Genomic DNA, 21,586 nt, shown 5'->3' on the forward strand with positions numbered 1-21,586 from the left:
CCTATAGGACAGAGTAGAACTGCCCGACAGAGTTTCCAAGGAGCACCTGGTGGATTCGAACTGCCGACCTCTTGGTTAGCAGCCGTAGCATTTTACCACTACACCACCAGGGTTTCCTCCTGGGAAACCCTATGGGGCAGTTCTACTCTGTCCTGTAGGATGGCTATGAGTTGGAATCAACTCGACAGCAGAGGGTTTGGTTTGATGTTTGTTTCTGGAAGGCTGTATGTCTCCCCCCTGTGATGGGGGACAACTGTACAGGAAGAGAAGACAGCCTAGGACAGTGTTACCTGAATGGCTTCTTCCCGGAAGGCTTTGATACAGTCCATGCTCTTCATAAAATACGGTGTCTCGTTACTATCCAAAAACTGTTCAATATGACTTATTAACTGGTGACTCACTGGAACATAAGACATAAATTAATTTTCTTAGATTTGACCGGTGGTTGTTAGGGAGAGTCTATGCTTCTATGCAGTGTGCCTACATGGTTTAAGAGCCTCATGGCCAGAATGCACAATAACCACACGTTACTGAGTCGGAAGGTAAGAGGAGATGCAAAACGTTGATCTCAAAAAGTCAGTATTTGAGATGTTTACATAATACTTAATATTTGTCAAGAAATATAAAATTTAATTTCTAGAATTATGGCTAAATGATCCTTTTAGGATTTCAAACACTAAGGTTTCTTGTTGATGCTGCTTTTTATTTTGCCCTCAGAATTTAGGGGCCATTTAGACAATTTGAAACTGCCTTTCCTGATATAGTCTAGAAAATAGATCCTCTAGTCCCTCCCCTAATTCCTCTCAGGATAACCGTCAAACAGCTCCAGGCAATGAAAAATAATGAGCTAGGGGCACCTCATCTTCTACCAGTCCCAGGTCAAATTAGAAAAGACTAACCCTAACCTTAATTTGGAGTCCCGGTGGTGTATAGTGGTTAAGAGCTCAGCTGCTAACCAAAAGGTCCACGGTTCAAATCGACCAGCCACTCCTTGGAAACCCTATGAGGCAGTTCTACTGTATCATATAGGGTCATTATGAGTCAGAACTGCCTCAGTGGCACCTAACAATAACAAACCTTAATTTAATAATATCTCTGTAGACTGAGAAATCATTATTACATATCTTATACCCTTAGCTTGAAGCCCTGGTGGCACAGTGGTTAAAACACAGGACTGCCAACCCAAAGGTCGGCAGTTTGAACCCACCAGCTGTTTCATGGGAGGAAGACGTGGCAGTCTGCTTCTGTAAAGATTTACAGCCTTGGAAACCCTATGGGAGAGTTCTACTCTGTCCTATATGGTTGCTATGAGTCGGAATCGACTCAATGGTAGTGGATTATACCCTTAGCTGGGCCTAAATATTCTCTATGCTGCTCAATACTCCACAATTCAGCAATATTAAACAAATGCTACAGAAAGAGAAAATACATTACTGTTATTATTTCCAAGGTGGCTAAGAAAGGGCTACAACTTGAGGTTGCCTCATAAAGGAAAAAAAAATTTGCAGTATAAAAAAAAGCAGAGGAAAATGGAAATATAAAAAGTCATCATGGGACTCAATCTGCTGAGCAGATCAAAACTGACCGTTAAGATCTATGTAGAAGAAGAAACCAACAGGATGTGAACATTCATGGCCTAAAGGTTCACTCCCTGCTTGATCCCTGAAACCACTTCACTAGCTGCCTGTTTGGCCAGATTTGAATGGTCCAGATAGTCTAAGTCTGCATGTTTCCCACGGCCAAAGCCTCATCTGAGCATCTAAGAGATACACGTGTGTATGCACACCATACTAAAGCAAACTACTTTACAGACTCATGTATAAGCTTCAAGGCCACTGAGCTGCAGTGCCCTGGGCACCGCTCAGTTCCTTATGAAAGACATGAAACTCAGGGTCAGTTTCCTCTTTCCTTAGGCTCTTTCAGCAAATGGAAAAGATTAAAAAAAAAAATGGACACAATCTTTTCTAGTACAGTAATTTCGCAGCAAGAGAAAAACATTCTTAGTAACCAATTCATCCCTTCTACCAACCAGGAGGTTATGATCTACCTTATAATAAAACACTCAACTTGAGGGATTAGAAAAAAATTTCCCCGCAATTTCAGAAATCTTTATCAATGTATCCTGCAGCAGTGAATTAATATTCAACTACAACTCAAAGAAGAGAAAGAATGTTCAGATGAGTCTCTTAAACAAGGTAAATAATACAACCCTGATTAGAAAGCAGAGCAGAAAACCATCAACAAGAAAAAAGCAATAGAAGCTATCTCCCTTTTTCAGTTTGGGAAGGTAAAGTAACAGAAATATTTCATATTTCCTATACTCAGGGTGGCATTAAGGCATGTAAGGGTCCTAAACACTGATAATCTGTGGCGCCTCTCCTCCTGTGTTTACACGTGCATTCAAACGGGATCTGAGTTATATATACACATGTATGTACGTGTCTTAGCTATTCATGCTGTAACTTTTTAAATCTGACTGTATTAGCGAATGAACACAAAGTGGTGTGTGCCATTTTAGTGGAATGAGATGAACTGGATAATAAAATTTTTTAGTGGATGCGAGGTAATAAGATTTTTACTATATACCATATTTTCCACAAAAGGAATATTCTGCATATTCTATAACAAAGAAAATGTGCCAGTGAACTTAGTTGTTTTAACAATCAATGTAAAATTCTGTTTATCTTCCACAATGAAAAACTCATTTTCACCAATTTTGCTTTAAACAGCTCATACTTCAATTTTGATGCATAATTCATAATAAATGCTATAATTATAAATGAGCAAATGAAAAAATGCCATAAAGGAATCATTAATGATCAAAAAACAAATATTACAACAATTACTGTATTTTATTTTTAGATAGATTTTTCTCTAATGTGTTATAAACATTTTTTGCTATTCCTTGCTCTTAAAAATTCTTCAAAGATTTCATCACAATTAAGCTGCCAAATAATTATCTACATCCACATATAATAAGGATAACGAATCAAGTCTTTCTTGAATCATTTGTTGTGTGCTTGCTTTTCCTTGTGTCCTGTCTGTTTAGCATCTATGCGTCTTTGTTTCGGACAACTGGTGCCCGTTTTGTTGATCCTCTGAGCACGTGCTCACCCTGCTTATACCACTTATAGCTGCTTACTTTCTCAGGTTCTTTGATATAAAGTTCACCCAGAGTTATATGTTGTTGTTGTTAGGTGCCATCAAGTTGGTTCCGACTCACAGCGACCTTATGCACAACAGAACGAAACACTGCCCAGTCCTGTACCATCATTACGGTTGGTGTTAACGCTTGAACCCAATGTTGCAGACACTGTCAATCCACCTCGTTGAAGGTCTTTCTCGTTTCTGCTGACCCTATACTTTACCAAGCATGAAGTCATTCTCCAGGGACTGAGCCCTTCTGACAACATGTCCAAAGTATATAAGACGCAGTCTCGCCATCCTTGCTTCTAAGGAGCATTCTGGTTTTACTACTTCCAAGACAGATTTGTTCATCCTTTTCGCAGTCCATGGTATATTCAATATTCTCCACCAACACCACAATTCAAAGGCGTCAATTCTTCTTAGGTCTTCCTTATTCATCGTCCAGCTTTCACATGTGTATGATGTGACTGAAAATACCATGGCTCAGGTCGGGCACACCTTAGTCTTCAAGGTGACATCTTTGCTTTTCAACACTTTAAAGAGGTCCTTTGCAGCAGATCTGACCAGTGCAATGTTTTTTGATTTCTTGACAGCCACTTCCATTGAGTGTCGACTGTGGATCCAAGTAAAATGAAATCCTTGACAACTTCAATCTTTCCTCCATTTATCATGTTGGTTATTGGTTCGGTTGTGAGAATTTTTGTTTTCTTTATGTTGAGGTGTAATCCATACTGAAGGCTGTGGTCTTTAAGTGCTTCAAGTCCTCTTCACTTTCAGCAGGCAAGGCTGTGTCATCTGCATAACCCAGGTTGTTAATGAGTCTTCCTCTAATCTTGATGTCCTGTTCTTCTTCATATAGTCCAGCTCCTTTGATTATTTGCCCAGCATACAGATTGAATAGGTATGGTGAAGGGATACAACCCTGACATACACCTTTCCTGACTTTAAGCCAATCAGTATCCCCTTGTTCTGTCCAAACAACTGCCTCTTGATGTATGTAAAGGTTCCTCATGAGCACAATTTAGTGTTCTGGAATTCCCCTTCTTTGCAACATTATCCATAGTTTGTTATGATTCACACAGTCGAATGCCTTTGCATAGTCAATAAAGCACAGGTAAACATCCTTCTGGGATTCTCTGCTTTCAGCCAGGATCCATCTGACATCAGCAATGATATCCTTGGTTCCAGGTCCTCTTCTGAATCCCGCCTGAATTTCTGGCAGTTCCCTGTCAATATACTGCTGCACCTGCTTTTGAACGATCTTCAGCAAAATTTTGCCTATGTGTGATATTAATGATACTGTTCTATAATTTCCACATTCAGTTGGATCACCTTTCTGGGAATAGGCGTGAATATGGATCTCTTCCAGTCAGTTGGCCAGGAAGCTGTCTTCCATATTTCTTGGCATAGACGAGTGAGCACTTCCAGTGCTGCATCCATTTGCTGAAACATCTCAATTGATATTCCATCAATTCCTGGAGCCTTGTTTTTCGCCAATGCCTTCAGTGCAGTTTGGACTTCTTCTTTCAGTACCATCGGTTCCTGATCATATGCTACCTCTTGAAATGGTTGAACGCTGACTAATTCTTTTTGGTATGATGACTCTGTGTATTCCTTCCATCTTCTTTTGATGCTTCCTGTGTCATTTAATATTTTCCCCATAGAATCCTTCAGTATTGCAACTCGAGGCATGAATTTTTTCTTCAGTTCTTTCAGCTTGTAAAACGTTAAGTGTGTTCTTCCCTTTTGGTTTTCTTTCTCCAGCTCTTTGCACATATCATTATACTACTTTACTTTGTCTTCTTGAGCTGCCCTTTGAAATCTTCTGTTCAGTTCTTTTACTTCATCATTTCTTCCTTGTGCTTTAGCTACTCGACGTTCAAGAGCAAGTTTCAGAGGCTCCTCTGACTTCCATCTTGGTCTTTTCTTTCTTTCCTGTCTTTTCAATGACCTCTTGCTTTCTTCACGTATGAGTCCTTGATGTCAGCTACGACTCGTCCGGTCTTCGGCTATTAGTGTTCAATGCATCAAATCTATTCCTCAGATGGTCTCTAAATTCAGGTGAGATATACCCAAGGTTGTATTTTGGCTGTCGTGGACTTGCTCTGATTTTCTTCAGTTTCAGCTTCAATTTGCATATGAGCAATTAATGGTCTGTTCCACAGTCAGTTCCTGGCCTTGTTCTACTGATGATATTGAGCTTTTCCATCGTCTCTTTCCACAGATGTAGCGATTTGATTCCTATGTGTCCATCTGGCGAGGTCCATGTGTATAGTCACCGTTTATGTTGGTGTAAAAAGGTATTTGCAATGAAGAAGCTGTTGGTCAAAATTTTATCATTCTATCATTTGATCTCCACCACTGTTTCTATCACCAAGGTCATATTTTCCAGCTACTGATCCTTCTTTGTTGCCGGCTTTCACCTTCCAATCACCAGTAATTATCAATGCATCCTGACTGCATGTTCAATTGATCAATTTCAGACAGCATAAGCTGATAAAAATCTTCAATTTCTTCATCTTTGGCCTTAGTGGTTGGTGTGTAAATTTGAATAACAGTCATATTAACTGGTCTTCCTTGCAGGCATATGGATATTATCCTATCACTGACAGTGTTGTACATCAGGATAGATCTTGAAATGCTCTTTTTGACGATGAGTGAAACACCATTCCTCTTCAAGTTGTCATTCCCAGCATAGTAGACTATATGACTGTCCAATTCAAAATGGCCAATACCAGTCCATTTCAGCTCACTAATTCCTGGGATATCGATGTTTATGCATTCCATTTCATTTTTGATGATTTCCAATTTTCCTAGATTCACACTTCATACATTCTAGGTTCTGATTATTAACGGATATTTGCAGCTGTTTCTTCTCATTTTAAGTTGTGCCATATCCATGTCATTAAAGTCGAGTCTACTTTGAGGTGGCAGCTCTTCCCCAGTCATCTTTTGAGTGCCTTCCAACCTGGGGGGCTCATCTTCCGGCACTATATCAGACAGCATTCTGTTGTTATTCATAAGGTTTTCACTAGCTAATGCTTTTCAGAAGCAGACTGCCGGGTCCTTCTTCCTAGTCTGTCTTAGTCTGGAAGCTCAGATGAAACCTGTCCTCCATGGGTGACCCTGCTGGTATCTCAATACCAGTGGCATAGCTTCCAGCAGCACAGCAACATGCAAGCCCCCACAGTATGACAGACAGACACATGTAGGGGAGTTATATACCTGGGTAGAAATAAGAGCCTTTACAGGCCAAAGGCAGTAATCACAGAGAGTCCAAGTTTCCCATTTTTTAAAAAATGAGAACGAGGAATCTTAGAAAGCTAGAATGTAAATATGTTTCTCTCTTTTTTTTTTTTTTGCCTAGTTTAGTGATTATTTTCACTAATGTATCCTAGTATATATTTATGGTATATTACTATGTATAAGACATCATGCTATGTTCTGCGGGGGCTACAATTAAGTTAAAGATAAGACTCATGCCTCTGAGGAGCTTACAGTGTAACAGGGGACATTATCTATACACATAAAAATAATAACAGACAGTAAACGTAAAAAGGGCTAAGATTGGTTGGAAATATATCTTTTGATTCGAATTTTGAAAAATCTTTGGTGATTACAGAAGGCTTTAACAATTTACATGACTTTTGAACTTGGCAATGAGAAACAGAATTTGGATATCACACAGCAGGAAATGGAATGAGCAAAACTATTAAGAATGGAGGTGGAAAAGCACAGGGTGTGTTTGGACAAAAGCAGATGGTCCTGTAACTAGAGCATGGGGTACATGAAGGAGAACAGAGGAAGAAAAAGCAAGAGTAGGAACTGGACAGGAAAAACCTGGAGGGAAGGCATTCCAGGCAGAGGGAACACCATGTGTGAGGGTCCTGCAGCAGAGTACAGAGTACGGCTTGGCTTCTTACAAAGTGCAGAAGAAAAAAAGGATCCAAGACCTAGCTATTAGAGGTTAGATAGAAGAAAGGGGACCAATAAAGGAGGCCAAGAAGGAATGGTTAGAGATAGGAGAAAACCAGGAGGACACGGCATCACAGAAATGGAGAGAGGAGACTGAGCGTTAGCTGCTGTGTTCAAGCCAGTAACACCTGCAAGGGAAAGAACATAATGAGCACAAGCGATAATGAATGAAATTTAGGAAATCCTTTGATCTGGGGACTGCGAGGAGGACCCCAAGAAGCAACCAGAGAGGCACTGAATTGCTCTGTAAAAAACACAACTTCCTGACTCATTTTCTCCTGAAATTTGACAGAAACACACACACATACACCCCCACCCACCCACCCACCCCTGGCCTCTCACAGAGAAAAATATTCAAAAGGGCAAATGCAAAAGCTAATAATCCATTTGCAGCAACTATAAGAAGGTACTTAGAGAAAAGGAAATAGGAGTCTCAAGTTTCTATTTTTGAATGAAGTCCCAGTATGTTCGTAGGCCTATTTAGATTTGTTTTTTCTGATTTACACATTAGACTGTTCTGTCCCTTCCTCAGAAAATTCAGGAGCACAGGAAAATAAACACATCCAAGCTTCCAATAAATCCAAGGACTACAAGAACCAGATTTTGCCTTTCTAGGAATAATCAGTTACATGGCCTGTGTATCAGGCCCATGTTCTGAATTCTATCCCTCTCCCTGGACTATTTTGTGGTTCACTGACTATAATGATCCATTTAACACCAGTGAATGGCTGTGATGGGTGATGCTTTAATATCAGACAGGGAGATGGACAAGAGACTTTTCTTCCAAAGTTTGGTGGGATTTCACATTTCCCTGCCATTTTTAATAAATGTAAAATGCAGAAATGGCTGACAAAAATAATATTCTACTTTGGCTGAATTATACTTTTGACTGCCCTCCATTTCTAAAGGAAATGCTGATCATCAGGGGGCTTTGCTCTGCTTCCACATCCACAATTACAGGGCTAAGGAATGGCCTGTCAGTCTTCATACTCAGTAAGTCACAGCTCCAATTATAAATCACCAAAATGTTCTTCAGAATTAGTCAGTGACTCACTAATACTCATTAGTACTAACACAAAAAAAGGCCACTGGTAAGACCTTACTAAATCCGGTAAGGGGCTGTCATTTATTTCAAAAATACTGTTTGGGATTTTGAGGTTTTAAATACAGGCGTTATATATTAATCTAGCGTTTTATTACTCCTGCCCATTTAGGACTGTAGGTGAGAGCCTACACCACACACTTGGTGACCAATGACCTGAACACCTGAGCTGAATCCACACAAGAAATGTAAATGGACTCCTGGGCTCACATACCTCGTAACAGCTCTAGTCACCTGGAGACAGTACATGAGAGCTTCAAAGATGCCAATAATCAAACTAGGTCATACGACCAGCCTATTTGGGCATATCAAAACAAAACAAAACTAGAAGCTAGGACATAGAAAGCAAACATTAAATAAATACGATAACTCATTAATGGCTTGGAGACAAGAGCCAATGTCAAATCACATAAAGAGGCAGACCGTGATGGCTTCAGCAAGCCACCAAAACAAAGAATCAAGAAACCTTCTGGGGGAAGAGAAATCTTGGAATTACCGGAGGCAGAATTAAAAAAAACGAATATACAGAGCTCTTCAAGAGATCAGGCAAAATGCCGAACAAGCCAAGGAACACACAAAGAAATACAGGAGCCTTAAGAAGGTTATACAAGAGCGTAATGACAAGCTTATCAGGCTGCAAGAATCCATAGAGAGACAGCAAACAGAAATTCAAAAGATTAACAATAAAATTTCAGAATTAGACAACTCAATAGAAAGTCACAGCAGCAGAATTGAGGCAATGGAAGTGAGAATTAGTGAGATCAAAGATCAAGCACATGACACCAACTTATTTGAGGAAAAATCAGACAAAAGAATTAAAAAAAAAATGAAGAAACCCTAAGATTATGTGGGACTCTATCAAGAGGAATAACCTACGAGTGACTGGCATACCAGAATGGGGGGTGGGGGTAAAAGAGAATACAGAGAGAATTGTTGAAGATTTGTTGGCAGAAAACTTCCCTGATATTGCAAAAGATGAGAAGTTATCTACCCAAGAAACTCATCAAACCCCACATAAAGCAGATCCCCAAAAAAGTCCCCAAGACATATTATAATCAACTTGCTAAAGCCAAAGATAAAGAATTTTGGGAGCGGCTAGGGATAAACAAAAAGTCATCTACAGAGGACAGTCAATAAGACTAAACTCTGACTACTCAGCAGAAATTATGCAGGCAAGAAGGAAATGGGATGACATACATAAAGCCTGGAAGGAAAAAAATTGCCAGCCAAGAATTACATATCCAGCAAAACTGTCTCTCAAAAAAATGATGGCAAAATTAGGGCATTTCCAGATAAAGAAAATAAGCCTGTGTTTTAATACAGGCAACTAAAACAGAAATGGATCACATGCTGGCTTCGCTATGTCTCTCTGTTGTTGTTAGGTGCTGTCAAGTCAGTTCTGACTCATAGTGACCTATGTACATCAGAATGTAACACTGTCCAGATATAAAGTGGTCACTGTGGGTAGGGATGTGTGTTCACGTGTGGATCAGTCAGGGTCTAACCAGGAGAACAGAAATCACCCTGAATATTACACAAGAAATTTAAAGTAGGGAATTGTTAGGCAGGTGATTAAGAGCTGTAACGTCATTTGAGAATGGTGTAGTAACCCAGAGATTAGCAACAACAAGAAGCCCTTAGCAACTCTTGGCATGTGAGGAAACAGAAGAAGAGGGACCTGTCCTAAGGGAGCTGAAGCCATGAAGGCCAAAGATGCTGCCCAACACTGAAAAGAAGAGAGAGAAATACCCTAACTTCTTCCTTGTTCCCTCCTTCCCACCAGACTTCTACCAATGTCTCCTACTGGTCAAACCTAGCTGGAAGCCAGCTGGCACAGAAGCCCAGGAAACTCATCTTGCAGAAGTCAGCTTTGCACCTTCCTGCCGGATCCAGTGCACAGCACGGGAGGGTAAGAAGACGATCTACAAACCTAAGGGCCACCTGACACAGTGCGTTAGTATGCACTGGATAGTTCCAGGAGATAGAAATTAACAAGGCAATCTTCTAGTTAAATAATAAGGGAAGATAACATTTACAGGGTTTTTGCTTTCCTTTTTTCCTAGTGAGGTAGGATACAATGAAATTCAATTAAAAGTTATTGAGACGGTTCATAAGCATATTTAAAGCTTTTCCTAGTCATTTTAGTATTTTTAAAAGTTATATTTTTACAAAATCAGAATTATATTAAAAAATGTGATTTTCATTTGTACTTGTAAAATCTTTACAGCTACATTTATGTCCCTTTCCTTCAGGTTTAACACAGTGAAGCACAGCAAACAGCTGTCACACAATCATGTGGACCACGATAAAAACTAGAGGCACTGGAGGCGCCTGAACACTTCCCACGGTGTCCACGTCGTTTCAGAAGTCAAGCATACTTCTGAAAATTTAAGGTCAAAAAGGAGGTCTCCTTAATATTTTTCCTCTAAATGACAAAATATATGCTGACTTATTTCTCAAAGATCCTTTCTGCTTCCAGTTTCCAAAGAGTTCGGATTTAAGATCCCAGGAAAAATCTGCCCTTGATGCCTGTGCTCCTTGCTCTGGAGTCCCTGTTTTAGTTCTGCCGTCTTTAATGAAAAATCCTTATTGGGGAGAAAGAAATCTCTGGATGACGACAACAACAGAAAGTGAGAACTAGGAAAAAAGCCCAAGCATTATAAACCTCCAAATGATGTTCAAAATGTTGTCTTCTGTTTTAAGCAAGGACTATGAAGCAGATACATCTCTGCCTGCTCTTTGCCCAGTTTCTGTCCTTCTCCTCCCTTTTAGAAATTGTCCTGCTGGACACTTTGCCCCAACCTTCTTTATCTAGCAGCTAAAAGAAGTTGAAGTTGCCTGTCTCCCTGTTAAGAACAGAAAAGGTCAGTAGATACGACATGGAAAAAAATACCATGGCCATAATAATATGCGTGATCAGTGGCACAGGAAATTGAACCAAGATATATAAAGTGCTGACCACCTCAACAGTATAGATGCAGCCCTGTTTTTAGCATTATTATATTCTTACCAATAACTAAAAAACTCAATTAAAACCTCACCATTTAAGCTCCACAAGTTCAGTCACAACACATCTTTTTCATGCTTAAAGATTTTCTCATTAAATGCAGTAATTTCTTACAAATTACACTAATAAAAGTAAGTCCTGCTGGGTGTTTTCCCCCTTTTTAAATGCTGCCTTTTCATTGATGTGTTAAATTAAAACCCCAGGCACAAGGAGCAGAGTAAATGCAAAGTCTTTATCGTCAGGATGCATTCCTGTAGACTATGAGATCTCTCTTGCTTTATTTTTGTTTTTATTTGAGGTAACTTGAGTCCTACTTTGTAGTCACAAGAAGAATGATATTGATGGTCTCTTGGCCTTAGCTCACTCTGGAGAGCAAAGATAAGAGTTTCAGCTAATAAGAAACTAGATAAATGGCATTCAGTTAGCCCACCGGCTGCAAGCTTATTTTATGTAAGAGAACATTATGACATGTCTTTTTTATTCTGAATAAATAGTATTTTTCTTCATAAATAGCTTGGGTATAAGGCCAAATGAGTCCCAGGTCCACTGAAAAGTTTTAAGTTTCCTGGTCAATGGATGGGCTCCATGGTATTCTATGGTCCTTTAATTTTGATTTAAAACCTTCCATTTAACCACTGAAGGCACATTGAACATGTCCTGCAAAACCTGAAGGCTGTCAATTAGTATTTACAAGGCACACAGCATTAGCTAAAGACCAAAGAGTATCTACTCTTTAGTATAACTAATTTTCCCCAATTCCAGAAAGAATTTAACGGAGTACACCTAAAGCACAAAATTGAGACATTATGCTAACATAAGAAATTAGTGGAAGACCTTTTCATCAAATGAGGAAATGATCTCTTTGGTTGGATTATGTAATGTTTATCACATATGCCTGGAAGTATGTGTCAAGAGTGGGGCTGGAGAACAGGGAGGACAGAGAAAGAGAGTTTTCACAATTTTCCAAGGTCCTAGAATTCAAAAACTTAATGAGGCTTTTTAAAACAAGAGTGATATAGAAGAATTAATCTCTTTACCACCTAGACTTGATCCCATTCCAGATGGGTAGTAGGAGGAAAGCAGAATGGACAACCACAGTGTTTGGTACCGTTGTAATTTTACAGTATCTATCTAGTTTCATACCTAAGTGGATGTCATCAACTAAATGAAGAAAAGTAAGCAGAAGGAATCAAGTAGCCATAGTAACAGTGCAGGCAAGAGGAGACACTATGGAACAGGACGCCAATCTGGCAATGGGACCCAATTAAACATTGGTAATTGAATGCGATTTAAACCCATATATCAGTTGAAGAGAAACTAGTGAGTAATGAGTCAGATTTCTCACCAACGAGAGAAGCAGGTTGAATGTGCTTTTGCAGATGTCAGAGGAGCGGAGGCAGCACACAGGGTTTACGATGCCTCAAGAATTTGAGTCATTCTTGAAAGACCAGATATCAGAAACATTAAAACAACCCCATTCCATGTGGTAAATTCTTCTAAAAACTGATAAATAAGGGTGCCCTGTGTTCATATGGTGTTCTTCTTACAGACATCTCAGATCTCTTTTTCTTTCTTCCTTTGTTTCCTCACCTATTCTTTTCTGATTTTAGAAAAAAGTTTTCCAACATGCCAGAGCTCAGCATAAAGAGATGATACTTTTCTTCATTTCTTCTTTGATGGGACTAAGACTTATGAACTGATTCAAAGAACCAGAGAATTAAGTCTGATGTAATTCAGAAATTCAAATCATCACTCCCAATCACTGCCTTATTAAAGTTAACAAGGGAAACAAAAAAATTACTACTAGCCAGCAACACTCAGAGAACATAACAATGGAGGTCATTTTGTCCCACTGAAGCTAGACCAGCAGCACCATTTCTGATAATAAATCATACTACAATAAAACTGACTGGGCATTGGTAGACAAAGACATATTGGCTCTCAAATCACAAGAACCTCTTTAGAACGGGGTTGGGCTTGAGAGAGTAGAAGTCCATTTTTTGTGGAGGCAGCTAACATGCAGAGGGAGGAAAGCCAATGTCACAAGGGTACTGACACGAATACAAGTTGGTTTGGGTATAGTGTTCACAGGCAGAGCCCGTGGAAGAACAAGTCTGGAATGGCAGGGCAAGACCAGATTGTCAAAAGCCTTGAATGGGAGACTGATTTCAACAGGAGACATGAGGTGTGATTAAGCAGGGCTGACTCATGATCATATCTGTGCTATAAAATACTAAACCTGTACAAACACAGAAAGGATTAATGGAGAAGAACTTCGATGGTAATTAATGTAGGATACTGGAAATGTCCTATCATGATGTAAAGAAAGCTGAATTAGAATGGTGGCAAGTAAAATGGAAAGGAAGAGATATGAGAAATTGACTTCGAAGGAGATTAGACATTAGAAGAGAATTAAAAACGGATACGAAGTGGTTAGAAATGCTCATCAACAGTAAACTCAAGGGGCAAAGCAACAAAAAAAACTCTTACTTCCGGAGGAAGTCCCATTAACACCTATAACACCAGTAACATGTCATTATTTGATGACATGAGATGCCTTTCTTTGGGCTCTCTCCTCTCCAGCCTTTTCTGGCCCAGGTTATGCCAACCTCCTCCATGAATTCTTCTGTAAACTGGTCACCTACTTGTATCTGCACCCATACACTCTGCCTTCCCTCCTACTGCCTTGAATGAACTCCCTACACACCTATCCAAGCTAACCCTTTCACTTGTGCCCTCGACTTCACACTTCTTCCTTTCTCAGGGATCTCATCCAGTCTTATGGCTTTATATTCGATCTGTATGCTGACTTCTCTCAGATATAGATCTACAAATTAGACATTTTCCCTGAAGTCCAGACTTGTATGTTCAACTCGATATGTCTTTCCCGTCTCAGTAAATGGCAATTCTTTACAGTTTCTTTGCCCAGAAAACTTGGCCGCCGTTTTTGACTTCTTTCTTTCCCTTGCACCCTACATTCAAACCATCAGCAACATCTGTCAAGTCTACCTTCAGATTGTATTGAGACTCTCAGCTCTTTTCACTACCTCTACCACTACATCTCCTTCACTTGGATTACTGCAGTAGCCTTCTAACTCTTAACTGCCTATTTTGATCTTGCCCATTCTCAACATGGCAACCAGAGTGTCTTTTAAAACATGAGTCAGATCAGATCATCCTTAACTTAGAACTCTTCAGAGGTTCCCCATTTCACTTAATGTAAAAGCCAACGGCCTATGAGACACTGTATGATATGTGCCCCAGCTACCTTTCTGATCTCATCTCCTACTTCTCTCCTCTAGCCACACAGGTCTCTCTGATGCTCCTTGATGAAGCCAAGCACACCACTGCTTCAATGGGACATGCTGCTCCCTCTGCAAAGCTCTCCCCATAGATATTCACCAGGCAGTCTCACTTTCTTCAACTCTTTGTTGAAATGACACATCAGCAGTGAGCCTTCCCTGATGCTCTACCTAAATTCATGATCCCACCTCTCCCCAGCACTCCCTACCCAATTATTCTGCTTTAATTTTTCTCTACAGTGTTTGCCACTATCCTACAAATATTTTTGTTTACTGTCTGTGTCTTGCCACAATGACTGGAGCAAAGTAGGCATTCAACAAATATCCGCTGAATGCAAAGGAAATGTACAGACACTTCACCAAAGAAGACATTCCAGTGGCCAACAGACACATGAGGAAATGCTCGCAATCATTAGCCACTAGACAGGTGCAAATCAAAACCACAATGAGATACCATCTCATCCCGGTATTACCGGCAGGAATCAAAAAAACCAGAAAATAACAAATGTTGAAGAGGCTGCAGGGAGATTGGGACTCTTATGCACTGCGGGTGCGAATGCAAAATGGTACAAGCATTTTGGAAAATGATATGGCGCTTCTTTAGAAAGCTAGAAATAGAAATACCATATGATCCAGCAACCCCATTCCTAGGAATATTTCCTAGAGATGTAAGAGCCATCCCATGAATAGACATATGCACACCCATGTTCACTGCAGCATTGTTCACAATAGCAAAAAGATGGAAACAACCTCAAGGCCCATCAAAAGATGAATGATAAACCATGGTACGTATATGCAATGGAGTACTAAGCAATGATAAAGAACAATGATGAATCTTTGAAGTATCTCACAACATGGATGAATCTAGAGGGCATTATGCTGAGTGAAATAAGTCAATCACAAAAGAGGAAACAATGTTATGAGAACACTACTATAAAAACTCATGAAAAAGTTTACATACAAAAATAAACAATCTTGGATGGTTATGAGGGAGGGGAGGAGCAGGGATGGAAAAACACTAAATTTTGGTGAAGGGTAAAACAGTACACAATACTGGGGAAGCCAGCACAACTTGTAAAAGGTCATGGAAGCTCCATAGACACATCCAGACTCCCTCAGTGCCCAAATTACTGGGCTGAGGGCTGTGGAGACCAGTCTCGGGGAACATGTAGCTCAATTAGCATAACATAGTTTATAAAGAAAATATTCTACATTCTACTTTGGTGAGTAGTGTCTGGGGTCTTAAAAGCTTGTAAGTGGCCATCTAAGATACTCCACTGGTCTCACCCCATCAGGAGCAAGGTAAAATGAAAACTGAAGACACAAGGGAAAGATTAGTCCAAAGGATTAAAGGACCACAACTACCACAGCTTCCACCAGACTGAGTCCAGCACAACTAGATGGTGCCCGGCTATCACTGACTGCTCTGACAGAGATCACAACAGAGGATCCCGGACAGAGCTGGAGGAAAATGTAGAACAAAATTCTAGCTCATAAAAAAAGATCAGACTTACTGGCCTGACACAGACTGGAGAAACCCTGAGTGTATGGTCCTGGACACCCTTTCAGCTCAGTAATGAAGTCACTACTGAGGTTCACCCTTCAGCCAAAGATTAGACAGACCCATAAAACAAACAAGACTAAAGGGGAGCACTAGCCCAGGGGCAAGGACGAGAAGGCAGGAGGGGACAGGAAAGCTGGTAATGGGGAACCTAAGGTTGAGAAGGGAGAGTGTTGACATGTTGTGAAATTGGTAACTAATGCCACAAAACAATATGTGTGCTGTTTAATGAGAAGCTAGTTTGTTCTGTAAACCTTCATCTAAAGCACAATAATAAAAAACTAATTAATTAAAAACAAAACAAATATTTGCTGAATGCATAAACAAATGGTCTTGGCCTCACTGGTTTACTACTCTAAAAGCATACCATAGATGTATTTTTTGTTGCTTCTTCAACTTAAATCCATATACTGCTGTATTCAGTGCCAGTTATCATTAAGGGGAGTAGATAGCGTAGAATTCTCTTTTATTGCCCCCGGCCTCAATTTCACAGAGTTGGAAATGGGTTGCAATAAAGCTCTATGGAAGACATTCAGAGTGAAATATATAGACACAGAGTAACAGGCTATGTAAGAGATTATGCAGGTGTGTGGGGATGAGACATTACTTCTCATATGGTCATGACTGTATGCATGTGAGCATATTAGTTTGTTGTTGTTGCTCATTAAGTATGCGTTAGCCTCATCCATCCTGTTGTAAGCTCTCTTTCTGCCCTTAGTGCAAGTTGCTTGATCCCATTGAGAATGGGGGTGTGGGATGTCCTCCAAAAGTGTACTGCCTATGGCTATAACCCCAATTTACCACTACCTAAAACTATCAGTTATCCTGAACCCAATATAGGGCATTAGCAGGGTTATTCCTAAGAGGTGAGAAACTGAGAAAACAAGACATAGATAGACAGACGGATGGATGGATGCATGTGTGTATCGGTGTAGGGGAAACAACGAAGGGGAAAGCTTCCACGTTTTATATATTACTATTTGAATTTTTTCCAATGATCATGTATTAATTTTTTAAGGAGACGTCTAAGGAGCAATTATATCATCTTGAAATATTTAAGACTATCTCATATAAAAAAAATAAGAGGACAATAAACAGTTGTTTCTATTTCTATTGAGTTCTAAATGCAAAGACATTTTTCATGGGTTGGCATTTACCAATGGTGAGACTCAGAATGTTACTTCTATTTCATGGATGCTTTTTATTTCCTTGTGGTTTTACTCCTTCTGTACCATACAGTTTTGTATTTCTATTTATTATTCATATATTTAAAGGGAGGGCAGTATAAAGGACTTTTTAGAAATTACTGGAAATTATTTCATCCACTGTCCTCATTTTGAGGACAGTAAACCAGATTTGCTATGGGAAAATCTTATCTTTGGTCTGTGAATTTTATCTTCCTTATAATTCCATATGTTTAAGATTTCTGTACATTATTAGTCTTCCTGGCTGCAATACAGTCCATTTAAGAGTAATTAGAAATGGGGCAAATTCTAGGGAGATCCAAACTTATTCTATACACGTACTCCTCACTTACTATCTCATTACCTGACATTTCACATTTACAACAATAGTGAAAAATCTATCAGCCGACTATTTTGCACATTAACGACTTAATGACGTCCCTCTGGCAGTGATGGACACCAAGGAACAAAGTGAAAGTAATGCTGGCTGTGATGGCTAAGGTTATGTGTCAGCCTGGCTGGGCCATGATTCTCAGTGGTTTGGAGGTTATATAAATGATGTAATTTGGCAGTTATATAGCAATACAGTCATCCTTTATTTTGTGATCCTAAGTGGTCGTCTTCCATTTTCACATAATACTGACTTCTGCCTAACAAACTGGTCTTTGTAACCTAACCATGTTGATAAATGAGGAGCGGGTGTATGTATTTTCTCCTAAGTGCATGAGACAAATAATGAATCAAGCAAAATAAACATGTTTGAGAAACAATAGTGCAAAAAACAGAAACAAATGAAAACAATAAACCTATAAATTTTCCAAATCGGTAAACACTGACCTGAGACTTGATACACAGGCATCCCTGGGTTATGAAAGTCTGATATACGGACAACTTGTGCTTGCCCTTTAATGTTATGTAAATTTGCCCTCACTTTGGAATGACTGACCCAACCCCTACTAGCAATAAATTCTTCATCACAATTACCTTCACTTGCCGCATGTACACCATTTAAATCACTGAAAAGGCTTCTAGTCTTTTTTTGCATTAAAGTACATGTAAGGCTAAATAAAAGCTGTACACAACTGTTCTAACTTACCTTGAAATTTGACTTAAAGACACAGTAAGGAATGGATCTTGTTTTGTAACCCAGAGACCGCCTGTATTAAAATACCTATTTTCAGTAAAATGCAAACTGACCTTCATTACTCACTACTAATCACCCTTTTCTCTACCAAGCTTTTTTTTTCTGTATTGAACAAGTATGTCATTTACTAAGTAAATTCTTTCCCCAAAGCAGAGGACTTTGAAATACAAACTAATCTTACACGTATCTAAGCTTCTTTTTTTTTTTTTTTTCAATAAACTCCAGGACCTGAACACCTTTATTTAAAATACACTCCATTACCTAGAATGATAATGTTTTCTTTATTGGTGCCCTGTAGCAATCCTGGAGCCCAGGTGGCTCAGTGGTTAAGTGCTCGGCTGCTCCTTGGAGACCTTATGGGGCAGTTCTACTCTGCCCTATAGGGTCGCTATGAGTCACAATAGACTCAGTGGCAATGGTTTGGTTTTGGTTTGTAGAAATCCACTTGGGGCTCTTGATTATTATTTAGCTCAATGAGGCAAAAATTATAAAAGGTCTCACTAGCTACTGCATTTATGATCAAACTGATTTTCATCAAAGATGCCAAAGCAATTCAATGGGAAAAGGACAATCTTTTCAACCAATGGTGCTGGGACAACTGGATATCCCTATGCAAAGCAATGATTTAGATCCTTATACCTCACACCATCCACAAAAATCAACTCAAAATGGATTACAGACCTAAGTGTATGAGCTAAACTTATAAAAGTTCCAGATGAAAACATAGGAGAAAATCTTTGTGATAGTGCTAGGCAAAGATCTCTTACGTTATGTCATAAAAAACACAATCCATTAAAAAAAAAACAAAAAACCTGTATTTAATCAAAATTAAAAACTTACACACTTCAAAACGTACCATTGAAAAAAAGTCACAGACTGGAGAAAATATTTGAAAACCACATATCCAATAAAGGACTTCTGTCCAGAATATATAAAGAATTCTCAAATCATAATAATAAAAAGACAACTCAATTAAAAAATGGGCAAAATATATGAATAGACATTTCATCAAAGAAGATATACAAATGGCCAACAAACACATGAAAAGACGGTCAACGCCATTATCATTAGTCTTTTAGAAACCGCATATTAAAACCACAATGAGATACTAATACACTGCCACTAGAATGGCTGTATTTGAAGACTGATAACACAAATGTTAACAACGACGTGGAAAAACTTGAAACCATTGCTGGTACTAGCCACTTTTGAAAACAGTCTGACTGTTTCTTAAGAAGTTCAACCTAAACTTCCCATACAGCCCAGCGGCTTCACTTCTAGGTACCTACCCAAGAAAAATGAAAACACCTGTACATGAATGTGCACAGCAACATTATTCATAATAGCCAAAAACTGGAAATAATCCAAATATTCACTGATGAGAATGGATAAACAAAATGTTGCATATCCATATAATGGAATATTTTTCAGCAATAAAAAGAAATGAACTGTTGTAAATGCTACGGCATAGATGAATCTCAAAAACATGCTAAGTGAAAGAAGGCAGATGCTGAAAACTGCATATGGCATGATTCTACTTATGTGAAATTTCCAGGAAAGGCAAATCTACAGAAACAGAAAGGGGGTGCTTGGGAAGGGCGAGGAAGTAGGAACTGACTACAAACAGGGTTGGGGAACTTTTTGGAGTGAGAGAAATGTTCTTTAACTGAGTTATGGTGATTACTGTGTAACTATATATTTATGAAAAGTAACTGAACTGTACTTACAAATTAGTACATTTTATAGTAGAAAATTATGCTTCAATAAAGTTGTCAAAAAACTGGCAGTAAAGAAGTGCAGTTAATCTAAGAGATCTGTAGAGATTTAACACAGACAAAAGAAAGACACTAGGAGTTTCTACAACAGTATAACTGCTAAAACATGGACAGCAAGTCTTACCCCCAATGCCCCAAGAAAACATTACCAGATTCCAAGGGCAAAGGAATTATAAAAAGCTAGCTCTCATACGAGAAATGACTCCCGACTCTACTGGCTTCCCAATGAAATACAGTGACTATCCTGAGGGCTACGGTTGAACCTCATTAACACGGAAGGACATAAAGAGAAAAACTATAGGATTTCAGCAGTTTAATGCGACAAAGGAAACTAAAATGGGGTTTTAATCATAAGTATGTAACTAAATATCTTCTAAGTATCCAGAAGAAACCTCAACAGAAGTTAATTTTTCTATTTCCAAAGACATCTATGCTGATAATGCTCTCAATCTCTGCTAAAACTGCACTCTGTATCTGAATCAAACTCTCTCCTCTTTTCTGGCCAAAGACACAAGCATGCCATTTTTTAAAAGTTTTATGTAGACATGAATGGATCTAATAGACAGGACTAACTGTACTAAATTACACTTGCCACTTCTTTCTATGTCAGCACATTTTTGCCTTGGGCTTACAAATTGAAAGGGGAGGACCAAAACACTTTTATTGCATGTAAGTGGGACTCCAAGCTCTTCCAGGCTCCTCTTACACATATCAGAGGATTAGTGACTCTTTTAACAAAAGCCTAAGATCCTTTCCTAAACATCTTAATTGGTTAAGAGCTTCTGTTGTCTGCCAGGAGCAGCCACTTTAAGTCACTGATTAAAGCAGTATGCACATCAGCACAATCTGAAATCAGTTTCCTTTTTCAACCAGCTGGGGTTAAGAAGCAATCTTGAAGACAGCCCAATTCAAGGAGAACCAAGTGCAATGCCCTGCATGACAATGATCTACCATGCAAGGCAGACCGCAAAATTTACAGGAGGTAAAGAGAAAGAACCAAATGGCCACAAGGAAGTGCTTCAACCCCTCTCTGCCTCACAAATCATACTCAGCACTTACTGCAAGAGTGAGCTGCAACAGCAAGTTCTCCTAAGAGTCTCCTAAAAAAGAGTCTCCTAAGCACCCATGAATTCTGAAGGCAAAATTTCCTGTTTCCATCAGGGCCGATGGAGAGCACTTGCCTTGTGGCACTGATGGGTACAGGCTATCAATTGATTAGTATGCTAAATGCAGGTTTGAATGGACTCTGTTCTCTTCTAGCTCTCCTGATACAGGGAAAACCTTCACATGAGTTTTCAATCTTTGGCCAGAGGAAAAAATATCCCCTCCGTTTTTAACATAAAAAGGAAAAAATACCCAGCAAGTTTAAGGCAAGTAACTTCTCCATAC

General features: G+C 39.2%; 1 protein-coding gene across 4 annotated transcripts in view; it reads right to left on the bottom strand.

The window, feature by feature from the left end:
• The window catches only part of XRCC5 (X-ray repair cross complementing 5), a 107,008-nt gene that overhangs the window by 19,266 nt on the left and 66,156 nt on the right, over positions 1–21,586 (bottom strand). For all 4 annotated transcript variants that reach the window (XR_010322235.1, XR_010322236.1, XM_003405911.4 and 1 more), the window contains exon 17: positions 291–400. Coding sequence is in view for 2 of the 4 variants with exons in the window: in XM_003405911.4 (XP_003405959.2) it covers positions 291–400 (110 nt within the window). In the remaining 2 variants the exon portion in view is untranslated. The remainder of the gene's footprint in view (positions 1–290; positions 401–21,586) is intronic.

Source organism: Loxodonta africana, chromosome 6 (assembly GCF_030014295.1).
Source record: "Loxodonta africana isolate mLoxAfr1 chromosome 6, mLoxAfr1.hap2, whole genome shotgun sequence".
Lineage (NCBI taxonomy): Eukaryota > Metazoa > Chordata > Mammalia > Proboscidea > Elephantidae > Loxodonta > Loxodonta africana.